This window comes from Triticum urartu, chromosome 5A, assembly GCF_056163025.1.
Source record: "Triticum urartu cultivar PI428250 chromosome 5A, HENAU_Tu73, whole genome shotgun sequence".
Taxonomy (NCBI): Eukaryota; Viridiplantae; Streptophyta; class Magnoliopsida; order Poales; family Poaceae; genus Triticum; species Triticum urartu.
Genome location: NC_141877.1, coordinates 75903732 through 75929283, shown reverse-complemented (window position 1 = coordinate 75929283; position 25552 = coordinate 75903732). Strand labels below are relative to the sequence as shown.

The 25552-nt window shown below is 55.4% G+C and overlaps 1 protein-coding gene across 1 annotated transcript; it reads left to right on the top strand.

The window, feature by feature from the left end:
• The first annotated feature begins 1127 nt into the window (after positions 1-1127).
• Positions 1128-25552, top strand: LOC147970322 (protein FAR1-RELATED SEQUENCE 5-like). Its single transcript, XM_087523398.1, has 2 exons — positions 1128-1828; positions 25279-25552. Exons 1-2 carry the CDS (start codon positions 1128-1130, stop codon positions 25550-25552), a joined length of 975 nt encoding a protein of 324 aa, XP_087379524.1.

The window sequence follows — 25552 nt, the reverse complement described above, 5'->3', positions numbered from 1 at the left end:
ATTTGCCATGTATGCAGGACTGCAGCTGCCATGCATAGAGAATCCAAGTTTTCGTACTAAAAAGGAGCTGGTTGTCATGCATTGGCAAACAACAGTTGCCATGTTTGTTGGACTGTAGCTGCCATGACTGGACAACTACAATTGCCATGCATGTCCACACGCAAACTCACGGCTTGCTGTTTGAATGATGTCATGCCAAATCACTTGAAGTTGATGTGACCTGTTACAAAAAAAACATGTTATTCAAGCAAAATCTTACGCTCGTACCTATTTTTTCTATTATAGGGCCTGCAACTACAGTGAATAGCGGCGCGGGGACATCTACTGCGGGGAGCTCTGAGCGCACGGAGGACGCGTTCCACCAGCCAGCCATCAATCATGCCGCAAACAATGCTGAGCCAGAGTCGGAAATAGCAATCATTCCAGCAATGCCGACAGGCACCCCTTTGAACACAAGCACTGGCAACACTCAGGTAGATGAAACTGCCGCCGATACTGAAGTGAATGATGAAACTGATGACGAAGCACAAGGGGATGAAGATGGTGGGCAATCGGAGATCATGGTACCTTAGCCACCGTACGTTGGGCCGAGATTTGAATCGTTCGTAGAAGCAAAGGAATTCTACCAGACATATGCAAAGTTCCATGGGTTTGCGGTCAACACCGAATACCATAGGAAAATTAAGAAAACTAACGAGTACAGCAGAGGTGAGATGAGGTGACACAAGGCACGAAGGAACAAGAAGGGGAAAGGTGTTGCGCCTGTAGTTCCGGAACAAAAGAGAGGTATCATTCTCAAGACTGAATGCCCTGTCCGGTGTAAGCTAAACGTAGATGGAGCATAGTGGGTGGTCATTGAATATTTTGACGAGCACAACCACAAACTCATAAAGAAGTTCGACCTGGTGAAATTTCTGACCGCCCACAGAGGATTCACCCCCCTCGAGAAGAAATTCATAAAGCTGCTACATGATTGTAACGTCGGTCCATCAAGAATGGTCCAGATACTATCACTCATCCACAGCAAAAACGGGGCTCTGAGTAGCATGCCCTACATACCAGCTGGCGTCACAAACCTAAAGGCAAAGTACCATAGAGAGAGCAAGTTGGCTGACATAGAGGCCACAATGGCCTACTTCGATGAGAAAGCGAAGGAAGATCCAGATTTCTTCTACAGGATAAGGTTGGACGATGAGGACCGTGTCAGGAACATGTATTGGGTGGATGGTGCTGCAAGGAGAGCCTACAAACATTTCCGAGATTGCATTTCATTCGATGTGACGTATCTCACTAATATGTACAAGATGCCATGCGCTCCATTCATAGGAATAAATAACCACAATCAGTCGTTGCAGTTCGGATGCGGGCTCGTTCGGAACGAAGACACGGATTGGTACGTTTGGCTGTTCAAGACCTTCTTGGAGTGCATGGATGGACTTGCTCCGATGAACATAATAACAGACCAGGATTTTAGCATGTGTGCAGGCATAGATGAGGTCTTTCCATTGGCAGTGCACAGGCACTGCAGGTGGCACATTATAAAGAAGGCTGAGGAGACGCTAGGACCGTTCTTTGCTGACCATCCAGAGTTACACAAGGCATTCGAGCTATCCGTGGACCACAGCTTGACGGTGGAGGAGTTTGAAAGGAGCTGGGTGGCCATGATTGAAACATATCAAGTCGCAGACAATGAGACTCTTGTTAATCTGTGGGAGAAGCGAATGTACTGGGTGCCGTCTTACTTCATGCAGTGCTTCTTCCCTTTTCTGCAGACTACGCAGCGCAGCGAGGGGTTCAATGCTGTTTTGAAGCGGTTGTCGGGGGTTGGGTGCGACATATGCCAAAGGATGGCTTATCATGGTGGGGGTGAGTAGAACGTCGCCGGTGCCTGGAAACGGGATGAGGCGAAGACATGCACGCCGGCGAATCTTACCCAGCTTCAGGGCTCTCCGGGGAGATAATACCCCTACTGCTGCTCTGCGGGGTCTCCGCATGATCACTATGGCAAAGTGTTTACATGATTGCTCCTTGAGTTGTTTCCTAGAGGTAGGAGAAGGCAAGGCTAGCTCTCTCCTTCCTATATGATCTGGTCTAGTACTAATGGATTCCAACCCTCTGCATTGGGTGCCCTGGGGGGGTTTATATAGGCCTACCCCCCAGGGGTACAATGGTAATCTGGCTGGACACGGGCCCAGCCGCCAGTCTCTCTGGCCGCCGTCTTATCCGCCGACTCCTGGGGCCCGCCGACTAGCTCGGTACGGAGCTAACAGGCCGCCTCCGCTGCGGGCGGGTCTTATCGGCTGCTGATTACTGTAGCCGTGCTTCTAATGACGCGGGCTTCGTCATGTAGTCGTGGCAACAGCCCCGCCGCCTGGCGGGCGATCACTATTGCCACTCTCCGTCACATCTGGTTAATGGCGCGTGGGCCCCGGGGGAGGAGCTGGCCGACTCTCGGGGGCCGACTCCCGACGGGTCCGACTTGTGGCGCACTTGCCGTCTTCTGGGATCCCGCTGGCCTGTGGGACCTGCCGCCCAAAGGTCGTACAGACAAGCCGTCGTGGGCGCAGGATTCGGTCCACCAGTGCTGATGTCAGGGCCAGCATGGCAACAGTGCCACGCCGCACGGAGATCTCCGCGGGTACGGCGTACTGTGACCATGCTTGCCTTTGGTAAGGGGTGGGAGCAGTCTTCACTGTAGCCACTCCCCTGTCCTGTCCCTCTTGATGAGGACATGGGGTTTTGCTGGAGTCGCGGGCCAACTCCCCAAGGCCGGCTTCTTGGGAAGTCGTCAGTCAGGAGTCGGTTTGTCCTAAAGTCGTCCCTGGGACTCGGCCGCGAGTGGCTAGTTGGTGGCCTTGCCGCCGACTTCTCAGAAGGCGGCTCTTTGTCCAGGGGTCTTGAGGGGCGCAGCCTGCCCCGATGTCTTGAAAGGTTCTGGGACTCGGGTTAGCCTACCCGTGGCCCATTACTCCGACAGTAGTCCCCGAAGCTGATGAGGCGCCGTGGACGATCGGCCGGGGAGCCTCAGCAGTTTCTCTTTCTGGGTGCCCGAGACATGGATCTTGCTTGACTTCTGCCTGGCCGGCTAGAAGGAGTTGGACTCACCCAACTCTGACTCGCACAATATTTGGAACGTCGCGGCGGGATCCAAGTAGCGTGCTGGCTAAGCCTCCAGGCCGCCGCTCGTTCCGGGCCTGTCACGTGATAACACGCGGCCGGGCCAGTCCGCCAGCCTACGCGCGTGACGGGACAGGCCTGTAGGCGGGGCCCGCCACTACCGCGCCTCGGCGCCCGAGCGGATCCGTTGTGGCCCAGGTGGACGGTTGGGATTCCTGTGGAGTTACTGCACGCAGTAACTTTGTCGTGGAAACGTGGGGGTCATGGGGCCGTGGGCGCAGTAAATCCCACGACTGCCCCCTCGGCTTCGCATCCCATGAGGCTATAAGTAGGGGGAGGAGGAGGCGCGGCGGAGCACGCGCGCCCCTTCTCCACGCTACTCCTTGCTCTTCTTCTTCTTCTTCTTCTTCTTCTCCTTCTTCCTCGCACTGCCGCGCGCCCAAGCTTTGCCGAACTCTACGACGATCCGCTCATGATGAGTTCTTCTTCTGCCGCCGCGCCACCCTCGGTGCATTCCGGCACCTGGGATGGCTCAGAAATCCACGACGACCACATCGAGTTCCTCCGCAAGACTCGTCGGCTTCCCGGCGAAGATTACGTGCGGGTACGCCTTGCGCCGAGGGGGGAGATCTCTCCGGCGCCGGACGAGGGCGAGCAGGTTGTCTTCCGCTCGCACTGCCTGCGTGGATTGGGGTTGCCGGCGAGCAGCTTCTTCCGCTCCTTTCTGGAGTTCTACGGCCTCCAGCCGCACCACCTCACGCCCAACACGGTGGTGCTGCTGTCCGCGTTCGTGGCCTTGTGCGAAGGCTTTCTCGGAGTCCTCCCCACCCTCGAGCTCTGGGGGGAGTTCTTCTACTCCAAGCTCGGCACTCAGGCAGCAGGCGTGCCGGCTCAGTGCGGCGCATTCATCGCCGTGCGGAGGTCGGGGGCTGACAACCCCTTCCCCGCCATCAAGCTAATAAAGTCGGTGAAGATGTGGCAGCGATCGTACTTCTACGTGAAGAGCATCTTCATGGGGGGCGATTGGGTCAACCTGCCGGCTTTTGAAGCCGGCCCGCCGGCTAGGAGACTGCCCAACTGGTCGTTCCGGGCCAAGTCGCTGACGCTTGTGGGAGCCGGCGCCGGCGCGCGACTCCGAGTGCTGACGCAGTCGGAGGGCCTGACTGGTCCGGACCTGCTGGCCGCCTTCATGGCGCGCCGAGTTCTCCCGCTCCAAGGCCACCCCCACATGATATGCCAAATGAGCGGGCGCCGTGACCCGAGTCGGATGTGCACCAAGGACATGCCTCACGAGGAGGTGGCCTACATGGTGAACTACCTCTCGGACAGCAAGCTCCTGGAGGACTGGCGGTTCGGCAAGGAGCCGTATTCCCGCGCCAACCCCCCACCCACAGCGAGTTGCCTTTTCTTTTTTTCTTTGAATTGTCTTCTTTCTTGCCGAGTTTGTTTTGTGCGACCTGACCAGTCGGCTTTGGCCAGAATCCCCTCCTCCATCCACCAGCCGGCACCACGGGGCCGGTCCGCGAGTTTCTCGCCGACCGGGCGGAGAGCGACGTCGACGACCCCAATCTGGGGGCGGCGGCTTTGGAAGACGACGCCGAGGGAGGAGGCGGCCCGCGGCTCGGGGCCAGTCTAGAGGACTGGCCTGATGATGAGGAGGAGGTCGCCCCCCGCCACTGGCCAGGAGCCAGTCATCCCGGCGCGGGCTCTTCTGCTGCGCCGAGTGCTCCAGGCGGCAGGAAAAAACGTAGAGCCATGTCGTCCTTGTTCGGCAGTCGGCCGAAGAAGCCCAAGAGTTCGGCTGCGGCGACCAAGCGGGACAAGGCGGCCGCGAAGGCCATCCGCTTCCGCAAGGAAGTAAAGAAGCCGCCACTGGTCTCCGCGTGAGTAGCTTGTCTTAATGCTTTATTCTTTCTTTGTAGCTTTTGTCTGAGTCTTCTACTTGCTTCCCTCGCTTCAGGGCTCCCCTCACTCTTGAGAGGGTTGTCGCCGCCTCCGTCATGGGGTTAGTGGAGACGTCCGCCACCACTCGGCAGATTGACCCCGCTGCCGACCTCCGGGAGGCGACGGAGTGGAATGCGCAAGAGAAGCGCAACGAGGAAGAGGCCACCCACCTAGAGAAGGTGGAGGCCGATAAGGCTGAGGCCTCCGCCAAGAAGAAACTGGCAGAGGCCAAAGCCGTCGCCGCAACGAAGCGGCAGGCTGAGGAGGCCGCGCACCGCCAATCGGCGGTGTTAGTCACCCCGCTGAACTCTGCGCCGCCACCTCCAGAGTTCACGGGGCAGGTTGGGGAAGCCGGCGGCGAGAACCCCGTCATGGAGAGGGAAGGCGGCGACTCCTCCACGCCGGACGTGATTGTTCCGCCGCCGACTCCGCCGCCGTCTGGGAGCGCGCAAGGCAAACAGCCAGCGGACCCTCCGGTGCCGCCGACTGAAGATGAGGCCGTGGCGAGGCTACTCCTTCAAGTCGGCTCGCCAACGCGTCGCCGTCTTGAGAAGGCGACCTCGGCGCCAGGCCCCCTGGAGACCGGCACCGCCAGCTCGGCGATCTCGGATGCCGAAGCGACGAGCGCCGCGCCCATTGGGTGGGTGCGAGGAGACGGCACAGGGCCGCTGAACCAGGCGCTTCTGGACGTCCAAACGAAGCTTCGAGCTGAGGGCGACGCCATCCAGAACTGCACCAAGGCGTACCTGGCATCGCGGGCAGCCGTCCGGGTATGTTTTCTCTTTGGTCCTTGTTTTCTTGTTCCTCTTTGTGGGGGCGCACCAGCGCACCCACTGGGTGTAGTCCCCGAGTTTCAGGCTGAGCAGGCGGCCCGAAACTCCACTTGGTGAGTTCCGGGTACTAACTTTTGTCTGAAACACTTGTCGCAGGACTACCACAACCTCCGCGTTACTGCCTTCAACCGTAACATTGAAGAGCTGGGCAAGCGGACCGCCGACTTGTCGGAGAGCCGGAGTGAGTCCTTTTTCTTCTTTGCAGGGGCGCGCTGGCGCACCCGCGAGCTATAGTCCCCGAGATTCAGGCCGACTGCTGAGCAGTCGGGCCGGATCTCCCCGGTGACCTTCTTTATTGATGACGTAACGCCTTGTTTCTTCCTTCTCTTCAGAAGCCAACGCTGTTCTTCAACAGCAGCTGAGCGAAGCCAACTCCGCGTTGTGCGCCAAGGGGGAGGAGTGCAGCAAGCTCACCACAGAGCGTGATTTGCTGGTCACACAATTGGCAGAGCAGAGGGAGCTGCTTACGAAGACGCAGAAGGAGGCGAAAGAGGCGGAAGCCGCCCTCCTGGCCGAGTTCGTGAGCGAGCGCTCCTCCTTGACTGACAAGGAGGCAATGCTGGCCTCCGGCTTCCATGAGATTGAAGACATTGTTGATGGTGAGTTTCTTTACTTTCTTTCTTCGAGCTGCCGATTATGAGTCGTGTCGACTTCTGGTTTTTGACTTGCTTCTTTGTTTCATCCATCTTGGAAGACTTCTTTCCCGGGCATTCGCAGGCTGCCATCCAAGCCATCGAGGCTGACCGTGAAGGTCAGAGGGCGGAAGGCGCAGAGATCGCCGCCAACGCTCCCCGAACCCTTGGTGAGCATATCCTGAGCATCGAGGCTCGCCTTCGGCCGACTCACTGGATGCTGCGCCGGCTTCAACGTGTTGGCGCCCAGGCGATTGCCGCCCTGTGGCCGGACATGCAGGCTCCGTGCAACCCCAGTCAGACTGCCGACTGGCTGGAGGTCGCGGCTGGTCGTCTTGAGGCCTGGAAGGGTTCCTCGGCCCGAGCTAGAGCACGCCGGGCCTTGGAGTTCGTCAAGGCGTGGTATCCGGGGCTGGACCTAGACCGGCTGGCCACACTCCGGTCAGAGGCCCAGCCGGAGCTGGCAGCCGCGGAAGACGCCCTCATCAAGCGTGTCGCGGCGATCGCCGAGTACACCGACACCAGCATCTTCGTCCCCGAGCGGTCTGAAGACGACGAGGAGGTACCACCGGAGTGGTTTGGGATGAACCCAGACTACGGCGAGGATTCGATGGAGGTGATCGGCTCCAGCGTCGAGGAGGAAGGCGAAGCGGAGGACGGAGGCGATACGGAAACACCAGAAGATGGAGCAGACGGCCAGCCTCAGCTCGACCGCGCCTTCAGCAACGAGCCGCGTGCGACCGAGCCGACTGCTGTCGGAGGCGATCAGGCCGAGACTGCTCAGCCGGCCGCCCCAACGCCTGACGTTGCCGCCTTCTCCGACCCTCCGAATCCGTCTGCTGCTTGCTAAGCTGCCGTCTTATCTTTATTTTATCTACTTTAGTAGTCTTTGAAGAACTTGTTAATTCGCACAATTCCACCCGCGGGGTGTACTTTGAACTTCTGCTCGAAGATTCGGCCAAGGGCCTATGTTATGTAAATATTTATCTGAATTCTATCTTTTCTTGCTCATTGCTCTTTTGGCCTTTTCCTTTGCCGCTTTCCCTTAGTTGTCTATCTTGCCAGTCGGATAGCCGCTCTGCGGACTGCCGTTGGATCAAATGCTTGGCTACTTTGGGAAGGCAAGTACTTAGCCGTTTTAGAGTTTTTTAGCAAGTTGGATAGAAGGCGGTGAGCCGACTGGTTAATAGTCGGTTTGTGAAAAGAAAAAGGAAGCCTGGAAGCCGTCTTGAGCTATGTTTTATGCTTTGGGTCCTTAGCCATTTTTCATGCGAGCGCCCATTCTACCTTACTCCTACCCACCATACAGTCGCTCTGCGAGCTGCGGCTTCTGACAGGAGATGGTTTAGACGCCACACACTACTTGTCCGGCTGCAGGAAGCATTTCATAGTGCAAGGCGGCAAGTCCCCGGGCCGACCTATCGAGCCCGGTGCCAAGCGGCATAACAAAGGGTAACATACTTGTAGGCATAATTTTTATCATATAGACAAAAGAGGGCAGTCCCCGAGCTCATCTCGGGGGGCCCGAAGTCTTGGTACTTTAATACAAAAGGTAGCGTGGTACATACTGTATCAACTGTAAAATCTTCGGAGGAGATTTGCATTCCATGGCCGCTCCGTCTCTTTGCCGGAGTCGTCCCTCTTGCGTGCTCGGGGCTTCTGAGCGTCAATCAGGTAGTAGGAGTCATTGCCCAGTACTTTGCTGATGATGAAAGGGCCTTCCCAAGGCGCCGACAGCTTGTGCTGGCTGGCTATTCGCTGGATTAGCCAGAGCACAAGGTCGCTGAGGGAGTCCTCGATTAGGGGGTGTTCGGATAGCCGAACTATACCTTCAGCCAGACTCCTGGACTATGAAGATACAAGATTGAAGACTCCGTCTTGTGTCCGGAAGGGACTTTCCTTGGCGTGGAAGGCAAGCTTGGCGATACGGATGTTCAGATCTCCTACCATTGTAACCGACTCTATGTAACCCTAACCCTATCTGGTGTCTATATAAACCGGAGGGTTTTAGTCCGCAGGACAACACACACATCAACAATCATACTGTAGGCTAGCGTCTAGGGTTTAGCCTCCTCGATCTCGTGGTAGATCTACTCTTGTACTACCCATATCATCAATATTAATCAAGTAGGACGTAGGGTTTTACCTCCATGAGAGGGCCCGAACCTGGGTAAAACTTCGTGTCCCTTGCCTCCTGTTACCATCCAGCCTAGACGCACAGTTCGAGACCCCCTACCCGAGATCCGCCGGTTTTGACACCGACATTGGTGCTTTCATTGAGAGTTCCTCTGTGCCGTCACTGTCAGGCTCGATGGCTCCTACGATCATCAATAGCGATGCAGTCCAGGGTGAGACCTTCCTCCCCGGACAGATCTTCGTCTTCGGCGGCTTTGCACTGCGGGCCAATTCACTTGGCCACCTGGAGCAGATCGAAAGCTACGCCCCTGGCCGTCAGGTCAGATTTGGAAGTTTAAACTACACGACTGACATCCGCAGGGACTTGATCCTCGACGGATTCGAGCCACTGCCGAGCGCGCCGCACTGTCCCGACGAGCATGATCTAGCTCTGCCGCCGAACAGTGCCCTAGAGGCCGCACCCGCATCAGCTCTGATCCTTAATTCGGAGCCAACTGCGCCGATCGAGGATGGGCGGTTGGACGCTGCCTCGGGGGCTGCGGTCCAAGCGGCGATTGAGCCGAACACCAGCCCCGCACTCCGCGAGACTCATGACTCCAAGGAGCCGGACTCCATTCCGGACTACGAACCCTCCGCGCCCCAGCCAATCGAATCCGATTCGGCGCCGATCATGGAGTTTACTACTGCAGACATCTTTCAGCACTCGCCTTTTGGCGATATTCTGAAGTCACTGAAGTCTCTCTCTTTATTAGGAGAGCCCTGGCCAGATTGCGGCCAGCAAGGTGGGGATTCGGGCGATGAAGAAATTCAAAACCCACCCACCACCCACTTCGTAGTCACTGTCGACGACTTAACCGACATGCTCGACTTCGACTCCGACGACATTAACGGTATGGACGCCGATGAAGGAGATGATGAAGAACCAGCGCCTATTGAGCCCTGGAGCGCCACCTCGTCATACGACGTATACATGGTGGACGCACCAAAAGATGACGACGAAGAGCGGAAGGACGCACCGAAGGATTGTTCCCTCGAAAAGCAGTCAAAGTGGCGACGCAAGCGCCGCCCCAAATCCCGCCTCGACAGAAATAGCGATCACACATACCCAGCGCTGGAGCAGGGCGAACCGCTGCCGGACAACGGCAATCCGGATAATCAAACCGAAGAAACAAACCCTATCAAGGATAATGGTCCGGACGACATAACGCCGGACAGGCACCCGGAGCAGCAGAACGCCCATAAAAGGCGTGTTGCCACCGCGAGGAGCCTCAAAAAGTAGAAGCGAAGGCTTAAGGCCGCGCAAGACACACTCTAGTTCAGATGGAGCAAAATACTCAACACTGTAGCAAGGTACGGCGACAATCGCCCCTCCAAGAGCTACCCAAAGCGGAAGCTGCTACCCGAATTCGATGAGGAGGCCGCAGACCCCCCACAACCAAATATCAAAGCAGCCACCTGGTTGGATAGACGACCCCTCTACAAACACAGAGCGGCATACAACACCGATCACAATACAACACGCGACCCAGGCGAGGGTTCGCACCCAAAGGATGGCGCAACAAGATCCATCTATGGACCACGCAAGCGTCCCCCAGCATACAATGCAACACAACAAGTATCCGAACAACGCGGCACACCCAGCTACAGGGGTGCCGCACACCCCCTGTGTTTCACCGATGAGGTGCTGGACCATGAATTTCCAGAGGGATTCAAACCCGTAAACATAGAAGCACACGACGGAACAACAGACCCTGGGGTTTGGATTGAGGACTATATCCTTCATATCCATATGGCTTGAGGAGATGATCTCCACGCAATCAAATACTTACCCCTCAAGCTCAAAGGGCCAGCTCGTCACTGGCTCAAAGGCCTCCCCGAAAGCTCCATTGGAAGATGGGAAGAGCTCGAAGACGCCTTTCGGGCAAATTTTCAAGGGACTTATGTCCGACCTCCGGATGCGGATGATCTGAGCCATATAACTCAGCAGCCCGGAGAGTCAGCCTGAAAGCTTTGGAATAGGTTTCTTACTAAAAAGAACCAGATTGTCGACTGTCCGGACGCCGAAGCCTTAGCGGCTTTCAAGCATAGCGTCCGTGACGAATGGCTTGCCAGACACCTCGGCCAAAATAAGCCGAGAACGATGGCCGCATTAACAAACCTCATGACCCGCTTTTGCGTGGGTGAGGACAGCTGGCTAGCCAAATGCAGCACCAGCGACCCCAGTACATCGGAAGTTAGAGATGGAAACGGGAAATCACGGCGCAACAGCAATAACAAACGCCGGAATAAAGAAGACAGCACGAAGGGCACGGCAGTAAACACCGGATTCAAAAGCCTCGGCCAGGTCAAAAGCCGCCCACTAAAGGCACCAGGGATGAACTGTCCAGCCTCAACAAAATTCTAGACCAAGTATGTCAGATCCACAGTACCCCGGGTAAACCTGCTAATCATACCCATAGAGAATGTTGGGTCTTCAAGCAGTCCGGCAAGCTCAACGCCGTACACAAAGGGGAGGACACACCAAGTGAAGACGAGGACGAGCCCCCCAAGCAAGACACGGGGGAACAAAAGAAATTCCCACCAGAAGTCAAAACAGTAAACGTACTACACATGATCAAGGGAAAAAACAATGCGGCACCCCCAGGAAAATATACCCAAGTGCCTGTCACCTCGAAGTCCTGCCAATGGTCGTCTCAACCGATCACTTTCGACCATCGTGATTACTCAGCAAGTATCCGACACGCAGGATGGGCTGCCTTGGTATTAGACCCAGTAATTGGCGAATATCACTTCACACGAGTCTTGATGGACGGCGGCAGCAGCCTAAACCTAATATACCAGGATACAATCCGCGGGATGGGGTTAGACCCAACACAAATTCGCCATAGCAATACTATCTTTAAAGGAGTAACGCCAGGCCCAGGGGCTTGTTGTACGGGCTCCCTCCTACTACAAGTTATATTCGGCTCCCCCGATAACTTCCGTCGCGAGCATTTAACTTTCCACATCGCTCCGTTTCAAAGTGGCTATCAAGCACTGCTAGGACGCGAAGCTTTCGCTCGCTTTAATGCAATACCACACTACGCCTCCCTCACACTCAAGATGCCCGGTCCACGTGGCATCATTACAGTGCACAGAGATATCAAGCGCTCTCTGCACGCCAAAGAGAGTGAGGCTGCCTTGGCAGCCGAACATTAAAGACGTCCGGACCAGCGATCGAGTCCGGCGCCGCTATCTACACCGAATAGGTGATCACACCCCTATTCGTCAATACAAGGGGCTCAACGCGCGCAGACAAGTGGCAATTTCTTATCATCTTCAATTATACATGGTTTTTCTAAAAACTATCTTTTTGCACGACAACTCTTTCACTTAACTTCCTCTCTTTTACAGACGATCATTGTGCTACCCCCATCCAGGATACGGCACAACGGAGACATAGGCGCAGACGTGCAGTAGGGACCCGCTCAAAGGATTCTTTTTAGATTAAGACCCTGCGTAAACCTTTTTTACTGTCTCTTGTTGATACATTTCCACCGTTGTGAAGGATGCTGACGTCTTGGCATGTGGCCACGCCAGAACAATGCACGTACCTGGACACAAGGGGCTTCTTACAAAGGGCATTATTTAGGCCCGGTTTATACCACAAAGACCGAATACCTTAGGGAGTGTTCGGCGTCGCGAGTTTGGCCCTATATGCATCAGCTCCGAATCATTGTCTTTGGTCAAATGTTGGGTTTGCCCGGCTCCTGGGTTTTGGTGCCTTACATTCCGCTTTACCGGCTAAGGTAGCACCAGGAGAACTACTGCGATTGTGCCCTGGTTCATCTGGATGAGGACCTCAGTAAGGAAAGCCGAAAACTGACTGTCATGATATAGCGTGAGACTGGTCAACCACTCGATGACCTGTGGGAATGTTAGAATTCCTCTGCCTTAACGAAGTGCCGTTTTCCGGCCAGGCATATACGCACCCCGAGATCGGGAGAGTGCGGAGCCACCAGGGGCTATCTAGTAGCCCCACTATCAAACTCCTATGGCTAAGTGAAAGTGTTAAAGCATTATAGTCCGGTTGCCTCGCTCGCTCTGCTATCACCTCCTTAATAGGACCAAGACGTTGGGTTAAGTGTGAACGCGTGTTTTTGCTAGCACCTCCGCATTATATGCATGGGGGTTGAAGCCGACGACTGCAATCTTTCAGGTTATACACACGTGTACAAAAACGGCCGCCCAGGAGGCATCATATTACTTTCAGGCAAAAGTATAAAAATAGCCTTATAAAACTCTATAAAAGCATTTCGCTTACAATGAGATTACATATCACTCAAACATAATATTTTTTGAGCACTGGGTCTCTACCAAACGGGCACCCTCAAGAACTTCTTCAAAGTACTGCTCAACAGCCTTTCGACCTATGGCCTAATCCCGCGCTACAACATTGGTAGCATCCATCTCTGCCCAGTATGCCTTGACACGGGCAAAGCCATCCGTGCGCCCTCTATGCACGCCGACCTCTTCATCGCATCAATGCGTGGCATCACATCGAGTAACTGCTGCACCAAGATGAAATAGTTGTTCGGTTTTGACCCTTCCGGCCATAACTGATCCACAACAGACCTCATGGAGAGTCCGGACAACCTATTTAGTTCGGCCCATTCGGCTAATTGGTCAGTTAATGAAAGTGGACGCTCGGGAGTATGGAATTGTCTCCAAAACAGCTGGTCTACTCCACGGTCCGTCTGACCTTGGAAGTATTTGGCCGCATCGACAGCGCTCGCCGCCAAATCCATATACACATCCTCCGAGCTCCACAGCCGATCCAGGGGGGCATACCGTGGATCTCCGAACTTCCTCCGCAACATAAAGGATTTCCCAGCTACAATATCCTCGGCTTCCCGCAGCTCCTCCTTCTTTGCCCTCATAGCAAAGCGGAGGTCCTTCCTCGTCGCAGCAGCCTTCTCAAGGTCCGATGCCTTCGCCTGGTTTTCCTTTTCAAGAACCCGGCAACGGTCGGCGGCGGCTTTTAATTCTATAGCCATCTTGGCCATCTTATCTCGGCTATCGCCATGTGCGGCCTTCTCGGCTTGCAACTCTTCGGCCACCTTTAAAGCAGCCGCATTACCCAACCTCGCTTGTTCCTTGGCTCAGGCAAGTTCTGCCCGCAAGGCTTCAACATTGGCAGCCCCATCTGCAGTCACAACATATTAAAGATACTGGCATCATGCTACTCTCCCTATGTGACATTCACCAGATAATGACACTTACCCTGTGCCTCGTCAAGCCTTTTGTTAACAAGCTCGATGTCGGCGTCTGCCGCATCCAACTACCATTCTAAATGGGCAAAGTCGCTAGTCCGGCTAGCCACCGGAGCTTCCATCACCTGCACATCGAGGCAGTATGGTTATTACCTGGGAATATGATCCTCTGTTCGTTGTCGTTTCCGACGACAACCAGAGTCTCAGGGGCTACTATCTACACAGGGCACACCTAGTATGTGCAGGACTATCATACATTATTTTACGTACCTCAAACCCTGTCAGTAGACTCATAAAGGCTTTATGCAATCCGCTTTCGGCGGACGAGATTCTCTCCATCACCTTATTCATCAGCACACGGTGTTCATCTGAGATGGCCGCTCGCCCCACCAACTCCCTCAGAACATCCGACCGCACACTAGACGGTGCCGGACTCGTTTGTCTGCTCTCTTCGGGAGCCGAACACTGGGAACTTCGGGGGTCGACAGGATTATCTTCTAGCCTCGCCGGACTCGGAGAGGCCCTCCGCGACGACACTTCAGGGTCGCCCGCTTCCGGAGCGGAGGAGTCCGGAGGGGGCGTTTCGCTCTCCATCATCTCTGGAAGAAGATCCCCCGAAGACGAGCTCATTTGAGAGGGGCTAAGGCCCGAACTGCAAAGATACATGCAGCGGTTATCTTGTCAGAAGAAAAGACGACATATCTGTACTATTAAGGTATTTTGGGTCACTTATGACTCGTGGGAGAATTGATCCCCTCGCGGACTTTGTGCGGCAACGGCGCCCCCCGAGGTAGGACCCTCTGTGGGAGACTTCTTCCCTCGTTTGGAAGTTTCGGCTTCCGAATCCTCGGGCGCAGTCCTTTTCCTCTTCTGGTCGTCTTCCTTCATGGAGACGCTCGTTCCCTCGGCTGGAATGGGCAGCGTTGAGGGCGCGCGTCCGCCCGTATTACCATCCATAGTATTTTCCTTTAAAGGCTCCGGGCAGGGTGCGGTCTGGAGCATCTTCTCCAATACCGGATTTTCCAAACCCTCAGGGAGGGGGGCCGAACACCGAATCAACTTCGCCTTTGTTAGCCAGTCCTGGTCAAAAAGCGAACTCTTAGAAATAACTTCGTAACAAAGGAGAGATAGTATGTTTTGCCGGAAGATGCCTTACCTGTTCGGTGGCGCGGTTGCTACTCAGGCCCGCGTCCTCGGTGATTTCCGGACACTCCACCTGAGGTCCAAAGAACGACTTATACGTCTCCTCGTGCGTTAGGCCGAGGAAATTTTGAATGGCGCACGGTCCCTCGGGATTAAACTCCCACAAGCGAAGAGGCCGGCGTTTGCAAGGCTGGACTTGGCGAACCAGCATAACTTGTGCTACCGCAACCAAACTGAAATCTCCATTAAAGAGATCTTGAATGCGGCCCTGCAGTATAGGCACGTCCTTGGCCGGACCCCAGCTCAATCCTCTGCTAATCCATGACATCAGTTGTGGTGGAGGGCCCGGGAGGAAGACAAGGGCGGCCGCCCACTTGGCACTTCTAGGAGCCGTGATGTTGAACCACTCATGTTGCCACAATTCAGACACCTCTGGAATGGAACCTTTGGGCCATGCAGCTCCCATCATCTTGCATATTGAGGCACCTCCACACTCCGCATGTTGCCCCTCGATCGTCTTCGGTTTTACTTCAAAGGTCTTGAGCCATAGGCCAAAGTGAGGGGTAACCCGGAGGAATGCCTCGCACACGACAATAAATGTCGTGATATGAAGAAAGGAGTCCGGAGCTAGATCATGGAAATCCAGTCCGTAGTAAAACATCAAGCCCCTGACAAAAGGATCCAGTGCAAGGCCTAGACCTCGGAGGAAGTGGGAGACGAACACGACGCTCTAGTTGGGTTCGGGGGAGGGGACGGCCTGCCCCCGGGGAGGCAGCCGATGCAGAATCTCGGCGGTCAGATATCTGGCCTCCCTCAACTTTTTGACGTCTTCTTCCATGACGGAAGAAGGCGCCCATCGGCATTGAAGGCTAGATCCGGACATGACTGAAGGTTCGGAGCACCTGACCTGAACTTTGGGTGTTTGAGCTTGAGGTGGGGGAAGGATTCGATTGAGCACGGGAGGGAAAAATAAAAGGCCTCATCCCTTTATAAAGAGGGTGGATATCGAGCGTCCTCCCCGTGTCCGTTTGGACTTGCCTCTGATCTAGGAGTCCTAGAAGCGGTTGGGTTACCCACGCCCGTATTGATGAGAATCCCGGAATAAGGGGACACGATCTCTGATTTAACAAGATGTGCCAAGGAAACCGCCTCGCGTAACGCGCTAAGATGGGACAGTAAAACGGTTCGAATAAAATCTTGGTCGTGGTGTGATGTCACACTACGGAATACGTCAGCAGATTAGATTTGTGTAAATATTATTCTCTCTATGGCAATATGTGGAAACTTATTTTGCAGAGCCGGACACTATCTTTGTGTTCAAAATCTTCTATGAAGTACTTGGAGGAGGAACCCGCCTTGCAATGCCGAAGACAATTTGCGCGCCGGACTCGTCGTCATTGAAGCCTGGTTCAGGGGCTACTGAGGGAGTCTTGGATTAGGGGGTGTTCGGATAGCCGAACTATACCTTCAGCCGGACTCCTGGACTATGAAGATACAAGATTGAAGACTCCGTCCCGTGTCCGGAAGGGACTTTCCTTGGCGTGGAAGGCAAGCTTGGCGATACGGATGTTCAGATCTCCTACCATTGTAACCGACTCTATGTAACCCTAACCCTATCCGGTGTCTATATAAACCGGAGGGTTTTAGTCCGTAGGACAACACACACATCAACAATCATACCATAGGCTAGCTTCTAGGGTTTAGCCTCCTCGATCTCATGGTAGATCTACTCTTGTACTACCCATATCATCAATATTAATCAAGCAGGACGTAGGGTTTTACCTCCATCGAGAGGGCCCGAACCTGGGTAAAACTTTGTGTCCCTTGCCTCCTGTTACCATCCAGCCTAGACGCACAGTTCGGGACCCCCTACCCGAGATCCGCCGGTTTTGACACCGACAGTCGCCCTCTTGGAAAGATCTCGGCTTGACCTTCCTATTGTAGTATCGGCGCAGGCTCTGCTGGTAGATGCTGGACCGGCTGAGTGCCAACAGCCGGCCCTCTTCCAGCAGATCGACGCCGTCTTGACGTGCTTCTTCTGCTTCCTCCTCGGTGTACATGGTGACTTGCGGGGAGTCGAACTCTATGTCCGTTGGGATGACGGCTTCAGCACCGTAGACGAGGAAGAAAGGCGTGAAGTCGGTTGACTTGTTTGGAGTCGTGCGCAGACTCCAGAGGACGGCTGGCAACTCATCGAGCCAGCAGCTAGTCGAACACTCCAGAGGCTTGACTAGTCGGGGCTTGATGCCAGAGAGGATGAGGCCGTTTGCTCGCTCCACCTGGCCGTTTGACTGTGGATGGGCGACGGACGCTAGGTCCAGTCGGATGCCCTGTGTTGCACAGAAATGGGCCAAGGCGCCTTTGGCAAAATTTGTGCCATTGTCGGTGATGATGCTGTGTGGTATGCCGTACCGAATTGTGATATCGGAGATGAAAGTCACGGCAGTCGGACCGTTTAGTTTCTTGATTGGCTTTGCTTCTATCCACTTGGTGAACTTGTCCACTGTGACAAGTAAGTGAGTTAAGCCACCTCGTGCCGTCTTGAATGGTCCCACCATGTCTAGACCCCAAACTGCGAAAGGCCAGGCAATGGGGATGGTCTTGAGTGCAGAAGCCGGTTGATGCGGCTTGGAGCGGAACTTCTGGCACCCTTTGCATTTTTGGACCAATTCCTTGGCCTCTTCTAAGGCCGTTGGCCAAAAGAAGCCGTGTCGAAAAGCTTTGGCGATGAGTGCTCTTGAAGCTGCATGGTGGCCGCACTCGCCTTGGTGGATGTCTTTGAGAATTGCTCTGGCTCTACGCAGCGCTGGTAGACACCAGTGATGCTGCGCCTGACCAGCTCTCTGTTGACTATGGTGTAGGCTGCCGCTCGACGTTGTACCTGCCGAGCTAAGGTCTCATCAGTTGGCAGCTCTTTGCTCACCAGAAATTTGAGGATGGGCTGGGCCCATGAGGGTGCTGCTATTTCTTCGACTGCCAGAACTGCGACTTGGACGAGGACGGCTGGGCTGGGAGGCGGCGGGGTGGAGTCAACAACCGCTTGCTGGGTTAATGAAGTCCCCGGGCCGACAGACGCGGCTCTTGGGCTGAGTTCTGGAGTCTTCGAGCCCGCCGCCGTAGTCCCCGGGCCGGGTTCTGCAGTCCCTAGGCTGGTGTCGACTGTGGCGGCTTTGGAACCATCTGCCGAAATCCCCGTACCGTCTGCCGGGGCTCTGGTGTCGGATCCGACTTCTTTGGGAGGAGCCGGCACGAAGATAGAGTCTGATTCTGGTGAAGGCTTGACAGACGGCTTGAGGAGGTGTTGAAGGGCGACGCCGGATGGTATTGCTTGGCGGGTAGAGCCGATTCATGCCAAGGCGTCTGTTGGTCGTTGTCGTTTCTTGGCACATGGAGGAACTCGCACCCCTCGAAATACCCACTGAGTTGCTGTACGAGGAAATGGTAACTCGTCATGTTTGCATCTTTGGCGCCCCAGTCGCCAGACGACTGCTGGACCACTAAGTCCGAGTCACCATAACACAGGATCCGGCGAATGCCGAGTTCTTTGGCAAGCCGGAGCCCGTGAATGAGCGCCTCGTACTCGGCGATGTTGTTGGAGGCGGCAAAATGGATTTGTAGTGCATATTTGAGCTTGTCGCCTTTAGGAGAAGTGAGGACAACGCCGACTCCCAAGCCGGTGCGCATCTTGGAGCCATCGAAATGCATCCGCCAATGGGTGGAGTCGGGCGCTGGAGGTAGGTACTGGGTCTCGGCCCAGTCGACGAGAAAGTCGGCCAGTGCTTGTGACTTGATGGCGGTGCGGGGCTGGTAGTGGATGGTGTAGGGAGCCAGCTCTATAGCCCACTTGGCCACTCGGCCAGAAGCATCTCAGCTTCCGATGATCTCGGCAAGTGGGGCCGTGCAGACCACGGTGATTGGATGCTCTTGAAAGTAAGGCTTCAATTTCTTGGCGGTAAAGTGCACGCCATAGCACATCTTATGGTTGTGGGGGTAGTTCTGCTTGGAGGCTGACAGTACTTCGCTCAAGTAATATACCGGTCTTTGGACAGGTAGTGCCTTGCCTTCCTCCTTGCGTTCCACTACAATGACCGTGCTGACTACTCGGCTGGTGGCGGCGATGTACAGGAGCATCGGTTCCTTAGGAGTCGGAGCCGCCAGAATGGGTGGAGTAGTCAGCATCTTTTTCAACTGGAAAAAAGCTTCGTCCGCCTTGTGGTTCCACTCGAAAAAAGTGGTCTTCTTCATGAGTTGGTATAAGGGGAGAGCTTTCTCGCCCAACTGACTGATGAATCGGTTGAAGGACGCCAAGCAGCCGGTGAACTTTTGCACGTCCAACAGTCGGCTGGGTACCTCCATCCTCTCAATGGCCTTGATCTTTACGGGGTTGCATTCTATACTGCGTTCAGAGACCAAGAAGCCAAGGAGTTGGCCGGCTGGTACTCCGAAGACGCACTTCTCGGGGTTGAGCTTGATCTGGAATCGGCGTAGGTTCTCAAAGGTCTCCTTGAGGTCTTCCAGCAGTGTTCCACGCTTTTCCGTCTTCACCACCACATCGTCCACGTAGACGTGGGCGTACCTGCCGAGCTGCTTGAGGAGGCACTTCTGCATGCAACACTGAAAGGTTGCGCCGGCATTCCTCAAGCCGAACGTCATGGTGAGGTAGCAGAAGGCTCCAAACGGTGTGATGAAGGCGGTCTTCAGTCTGTCAGCTGGGTTCAGCTTGATCTGGTGATATCCTGAATATGCATCAAAAAAGCTCAACAGCTCGCATCCGGCGGTGGAGTCTATCACCTGATCAATTCTTGGCAGAGCAAACGGGTCCTTGGGGCAGGCCTTGTTGAGGCTCGTGTAGTCAATACACATTCGCCACTGCTTGTTCTTCTTCAGTACCAGGACCGGGTTGGCTAGCCACTCTGGAAAGAATACTTCCATAATGAAGCCGGCTGCTAGGAGTCGGGCTATCTCTTCTTCGACAACTCTTCTATTCTCTTCTGATAGGCGGCGTAGGGGCTGCCTGATCGGCTTTGCATCAGATCGGACATGTAACTTGTGCTCGGCGAATTCCGTCGGTACACCTGGCATGTCTTTGGGGGACCATGCAAAGATGTCCCGATTCTCACGGAGGAAATCGACGAGCTCGCCTTCCTATTTGCTGTCGAGGTTTGCGCCTATGACGGCGTACCTCTCTCGGTGCTCCGGATCCAAGGGTATCTTCTTTGTCTCCTTGGCTGGTTTGAACGAACCCTCAGCCTCCGACTCCTTTGGGTTAGGTGACACCTCTGGCTGCGTGCCGGCCATCGCCACAACCCGTTCAAGGAGCCGCTTCTCGGCTGCGATCACCAGGGACTCGGCTAGCCGACTGCTCTCAGCTGCACAGGCAGACGACTTCCGGTAGTCGCCGGCTATGGTCAGAATTCCCCTGGAACTGGGCATCTTCATTTTGAGGTAGGCGTAGTGGGGGACCGCCATGAACTTGGCCAGGGCGGGTCGGCCAAGTAGTGCATGGTATGGGCTCTCGAGGTCCACCACCTCAAACCATACTGACTCTCGGCGGAAGTGCTCTTTGTCTCCAAAGAGGACGTCCATCAGGATCTTGCCGATTGGTGAGCAGGAAAGCCCAGGAACAATGCCGTGGAACACAGTCCGGCTGTTCTGAAGCTGTCTTTGCTTGATTCCTAGTTTCTCCATGGTGTCCTTGTACAGGATGTTGATGATGCTGCCTCCGTCTATCAGAACTCACGAGAAACGAGCGGCTCGTCTATCCGTGGCAAAGGTGGCATCCAAGACCAAGGCATAAGAGCCCGGACTCGGCATCACCTCTGGGTGATCAGCCCTGCTCCACCTGATAGGCTTCTCGGACCAGTGCATGAACTCTGGTGTCTCTGATGCTACTGCATTCACCTCTTGTCGCTGCAGCCGCCTGCTGCGCCGATCGTCAGCCATGCTGGTAAACACCATGTAGGCTCCATGCTCTTCGGGGTATTCATCTTGTACTGCGCTGACTGGCCTGACAGCCGGCTGCTGGGGCGGAGGCGGTAGCGGCTGCCCAGCAGGCGGGGGAGGTAGGAGGCCATCTCCCTTGGCGATCCTGGTGATCCAGTGCCACTTCCGGGTGGTGTAATTTGACGGCTTCGCGCCGCTATGGAATTTGCAAGGACCATCCAGAGTCTGCTTGTAGGAGAAGGCCGGCAATAAGTTGGGCTTGCCACCTTTCTGTCGCTTGGGTGGAGGCTGCCCATCCGGCTGCTGGGCTTCAACTGTCGCGACCTGCCGGCTGCTGGAAGCCAGCTGCGGGGCCTTGTGCTTGTGGTCGCTTTGCTGTTGCCGCCGACTGCGTCTCCCGCCGGATTTTCTTGGAGCCTGAGGGGCCACTTTGCCGGTTGCGCTAACTTGAATCTCTGCCTTCATGGAGGAGTCGGCCGTGGCATACTTGCCTGCTATGATCAGTAGCTCGTCGAGGGTTTCTGGCTCGTCGCAGAGGAGCTTGTGCTTGAGGAGGGTGCCCTCTCTGCACCCGGCGGTGAAGTACTCGATAGCCTGCACCTCGTGCACGCCCTCGCAGGAGTTCCGAAGCTCGGCCCAATGCGTGAGGTAATCGCGAGTCGACTCGTCGGGACCTTGCATGCACAAGGAAAGCTGACGAGGCCTGGGAGGACGCTTGTACGTGCTGGTGAAGTTGCGGATAAATGCTTCGGTGAAGTCAACCCAGCTGTTGATGTTGCGGGGCTTCAGGTTGTTCAGCCATGTCCGGGCCGTGCCCTGGAGCATGAGCGGAACGTACTTTACGGCGATGCGCTTGTTGCCGTTCGCTATGCTGACAGCCGTGGAGTAGTCGACCAGCCAGTCTTCTGGCTTCACGGAGCCGGTGTACTTGGGCGTGTCTCTTGGGAGTGTGAACCCTTTGGGAAAGGGCTCGTCTCGAATGCGGGGCCCGAAACAAGGCGGACCCAACTCATCTTCTTCTTCCAACGCCAGGGATCGGTGAAGTCGGTCGATCCGGTGGCGGGCGTCATTTTCCCCGACTCCCTCTCGGCGGCCAAGGCGGTCGCCGAGAGTCGGATGATCAACAGGCGGCGGGGAGACTTGTCTTTCCTTGCGAGGAGGAGGAGGCGGACAGTCGTCCCGTCATTCCACTGCTCTCGGGCGGCCGTCTCGGTCGCGCTCTATGGTAATGTGAGTCCGACTGTGGCTGACAGTCGGATCCTTGTCTCTTCTTCCTCGGGTGCCGCCAGTCGGCGTTCGAGACATCGCGCCTTGATCTCGGCGAAGGTCGTCGTTTTGCCGCTGCGGCGCCTCCGTGTGGCAGCCGGCCTCGTTCTGCGTGGCAGCCGCGTCGAGGAGCCGCTGGACTCGCTCCATCATCAGGCGGCGCTCTTCGCCCTCGAAATTGTCCAGCTCATCCGCCGCCGCCTGCGCGGCTCGGATGTTCTCCGCTGGTGTAGCGTACACAGGGCGACTTGCCCTGAACAGATTGGCGATGGCTACACCGCGCTGCTGGACCGCGCCAAGGCGGCTAGGCCCTGCTGGGGCCGGCGAGCCGCCAACAACGCGATCCATCTCTCGCTGGTAGGCTTCTGACAAGCGTCTCATGCTAGCCAGCTTCTTCGCGCCTTCGACGAGCTGAAGGCGGTGCACCTCCAACGTCTCTGCGTCAGCGTCTTCCGGGATGGGCATAATCAGGTCTTGTAGCGCTGCGCCAAGTGGGTCATGCGCTCCTCCGCCGGGAGGCTCGTCATGACTGATGACGAGTAACTCGGTGATGGTGCTTCCGCCGCTCTGCACACGAGGGAGAGGCTCGTCGTAGACCACCACATTAGTGGGAAACACGTCGAGCGACGCGGTGTCGGAGTCGACCAGCATCGGGTCGGTGGAACCTACGGACTCCAAGTCCACGGCAGGCTCGCCGGCGACGTGGAGTTGATCGAGGAGGCCCGCGAGGAGGCTCTCGAAGCCGCCCGTGCCTATGTTGGATGTAGGTTCATCGGAGAGGCGAACCTCGCCGACAAGTTCGGCTAGGCAGCTGGCTGCGCAGGCGATCTCAACGCCGCGCAGCGCGTTAGCGCTGACTCCATCTGGCGTGCCTGGCTGGCTGCGCTTGCCAGGGAGGAAAAGGGTTCCCGTCCAGAGCAGGTCCTCGGACGGCGGTGCACCTGGCCCCACGGTGGGCGCCAAATGTCGGGGGTTGGGTGCGACATATGCCAAAGGATGGCTTATCATGGTGGGGCGAGTAGAACGTCGCCGGTGCCTAGAAACGGGATGAGGCGAAGACATGCACACCGACGAATCTTACCCAGCTTCAGGGCTCTCCGGGGAGATAATACCCCTACTGCTGCTCTGCGGGGTCTCTGCATGATCACTATGGCAAAGTGTTTACATGATTGCTCCTTGAGCTGTTTCCTAGAGGTAGGAGAAGGCAAGGCTAGCTCTCTCCTTCCTATATGATCTGGTCTAGTACTAATGGATTCCAACCCTCTGCATGGTTGCCCTGGGGGGTTTATATAGGCCTACCCCCAGGGGTACAATGGTAATCCGGCTGGACGCGGGCCCAGCCGCCAGTCTCTCTGGCCGCCGTCTTAACCGCCGACTGGTGGGCCCCGCCGACTGGCTCGGTACGGGGCCGACAGGCCGCGTCCGCCGCGGGTGGGTCTTGCCGGCTGCTGATTACTGGAGCCATGCTTCTAATGACGCAGGCTTCGTCATGGAGTCGCGGCAACAGCCCCACCGCCTGGCGGGCGATCACTATTGCCACTCTCCGTCGCATCTGGTTAATGGCGTGTGGGCCCCAGGGGAGGAGTTGGCCGACTCTCGGGGGCCGACTCCCGACGGGTCCGAATTGTGGCGCACTTGCCGTCTTCTGGGATCCCGCTGGCCGGTGGGACCCGCCGCCCAAAGGTCGTACAGACAAGCCGTCGTGGGCGTAGGATTCGGTCCACCGGTGCTGATGTCAGGGCCAGCATGGCAACAGTGCCACGCCGCACGGAGATCTCCACGGGTACGGCGTACTGTGACCATGCTTGCCTTTGGTAAGGGGTGGGAGCAGTCGTCACTATAGCCACTCCCCTGTCCTGTCCCTCTTGATGAGGACATGGGGTTTTGCTAAGGCCGGCTTCTTGGGAAGTCGTCAGTCAGGAGTCGGTTTGTCCTGAAGTCGTCCCTGGGACTCGGCCGCGAGTGGCTAGTCGGTGGCCTTGCCGGCGACTTCTCAGAAGGCGGCTCTTTGTCCAGGGGTCTTGAGGGGCGCAGCCTGCCCCGATGTCTTGAAAGGTTCTGGGACTCGGGTTAGCCTACCCGTGGCCCATTACTCCGACAGCGGTACGTGAGCCCTAGCAACTCATTGCTACAGTTTGCCAAGTAGTACACAGCTTTGCAACAAAAAATACTGGGATTTGAGCTACAGCAAGAAGCGAACACCGCGCTAAAGCAGCCAAAATTACTAACGTATTTACCGATGGAGAGGCAAATGAGCAAGATATACACCAACAAGATCTTTAACAAGTAAGTCAGTTGCGTTACGGTCGTATTTGCGCAAAGCACGGATGCAGTATGTGTCATATAGAATGCAATGCAGTTGCCATGGTATGTGGTTGCCATGTTTAATGAAATACTGTTTGCCATGCTTACTCAGCTGCAGTTGCCATGTTCAATGGAAATTCTATTTGCCATGCTTACCCGGATGCAGTTTCCATGTTCAATGAAATGCAGTTGACATGTTTTAATGCACTGTACTTCCATTGGGCATGTTGGTATGCAAATGCCAATGTCAAACTAAAAAAATGTTATGTTGTTGCCATATCTACTGAAATGCAATTGCCATGTTTATTAAATGCAACTGCCATGTTTGCTGAAATGCAATTGCCATTGTTTACTAAACTGTAGTTGCCATGTTTAATAAAATGCAGTTGCCATGTTTTATGCAATGTGCTTCCATTGGGAATGTTGGTGTGGAAAATGACGATGCCCAGTTGAAAAATGTTATGCAGTTGCCATGTCTAATGTACTGCAGTTGCCATGTCTAATGTACTACAGTTGCCATGTTTAATGTACTACAGTTGCCATGTCTTATGTACTATGTTTGCCATGTTCAAGGTGATATGTTTGCCATGTTCAATGTACTATAATTGCCATGTTCAAACAAAAATGTATTTCTATTTCCATGAAAACATAAGGTGCTACAAAAAAAGAGCGCATGATAGTTTAACAGAAAACACACAAAACTTGCAGATTCCAGGAAGAAATAAAGCGTGCCAGCATGTTCACGGCTTTCCAGGTGGATGAACATACGTTCAAGGTGTATTCTATTTTGGGCATGTCAGATTCGGAACCTGAAGACCCGGACAAAGGAAGGAACTACTTCGTGAAAGCCTCAATCGTCCTAGGCGAATACTACTGCCAATGCTGCAAGTTTGAACGGGACGGCATTGTGTGCTGTCACATACTAAAAGTAATGGACATGAACACTGTGACACGGATGCCCCACCATTTCATAAGGCGGTGA

Bases quoted from the DNA above. Each gene is read 5' to 3' on its own strand.
- LOC147970322 (XM_087523398.1), top strand. From the start codon at position 1,128: ATGGCCTACTTCGATGAGAAAGCGAAGGAAGATCCAGATTTCTTCTAC. The intron at 1,829-25,278 runs GTGCGACATATG...CAAAACTTGCAG, and splicing joins AAGCGGTTGTCGGGGGTTGG to ATTCCAGGAAGAAATAAAGC.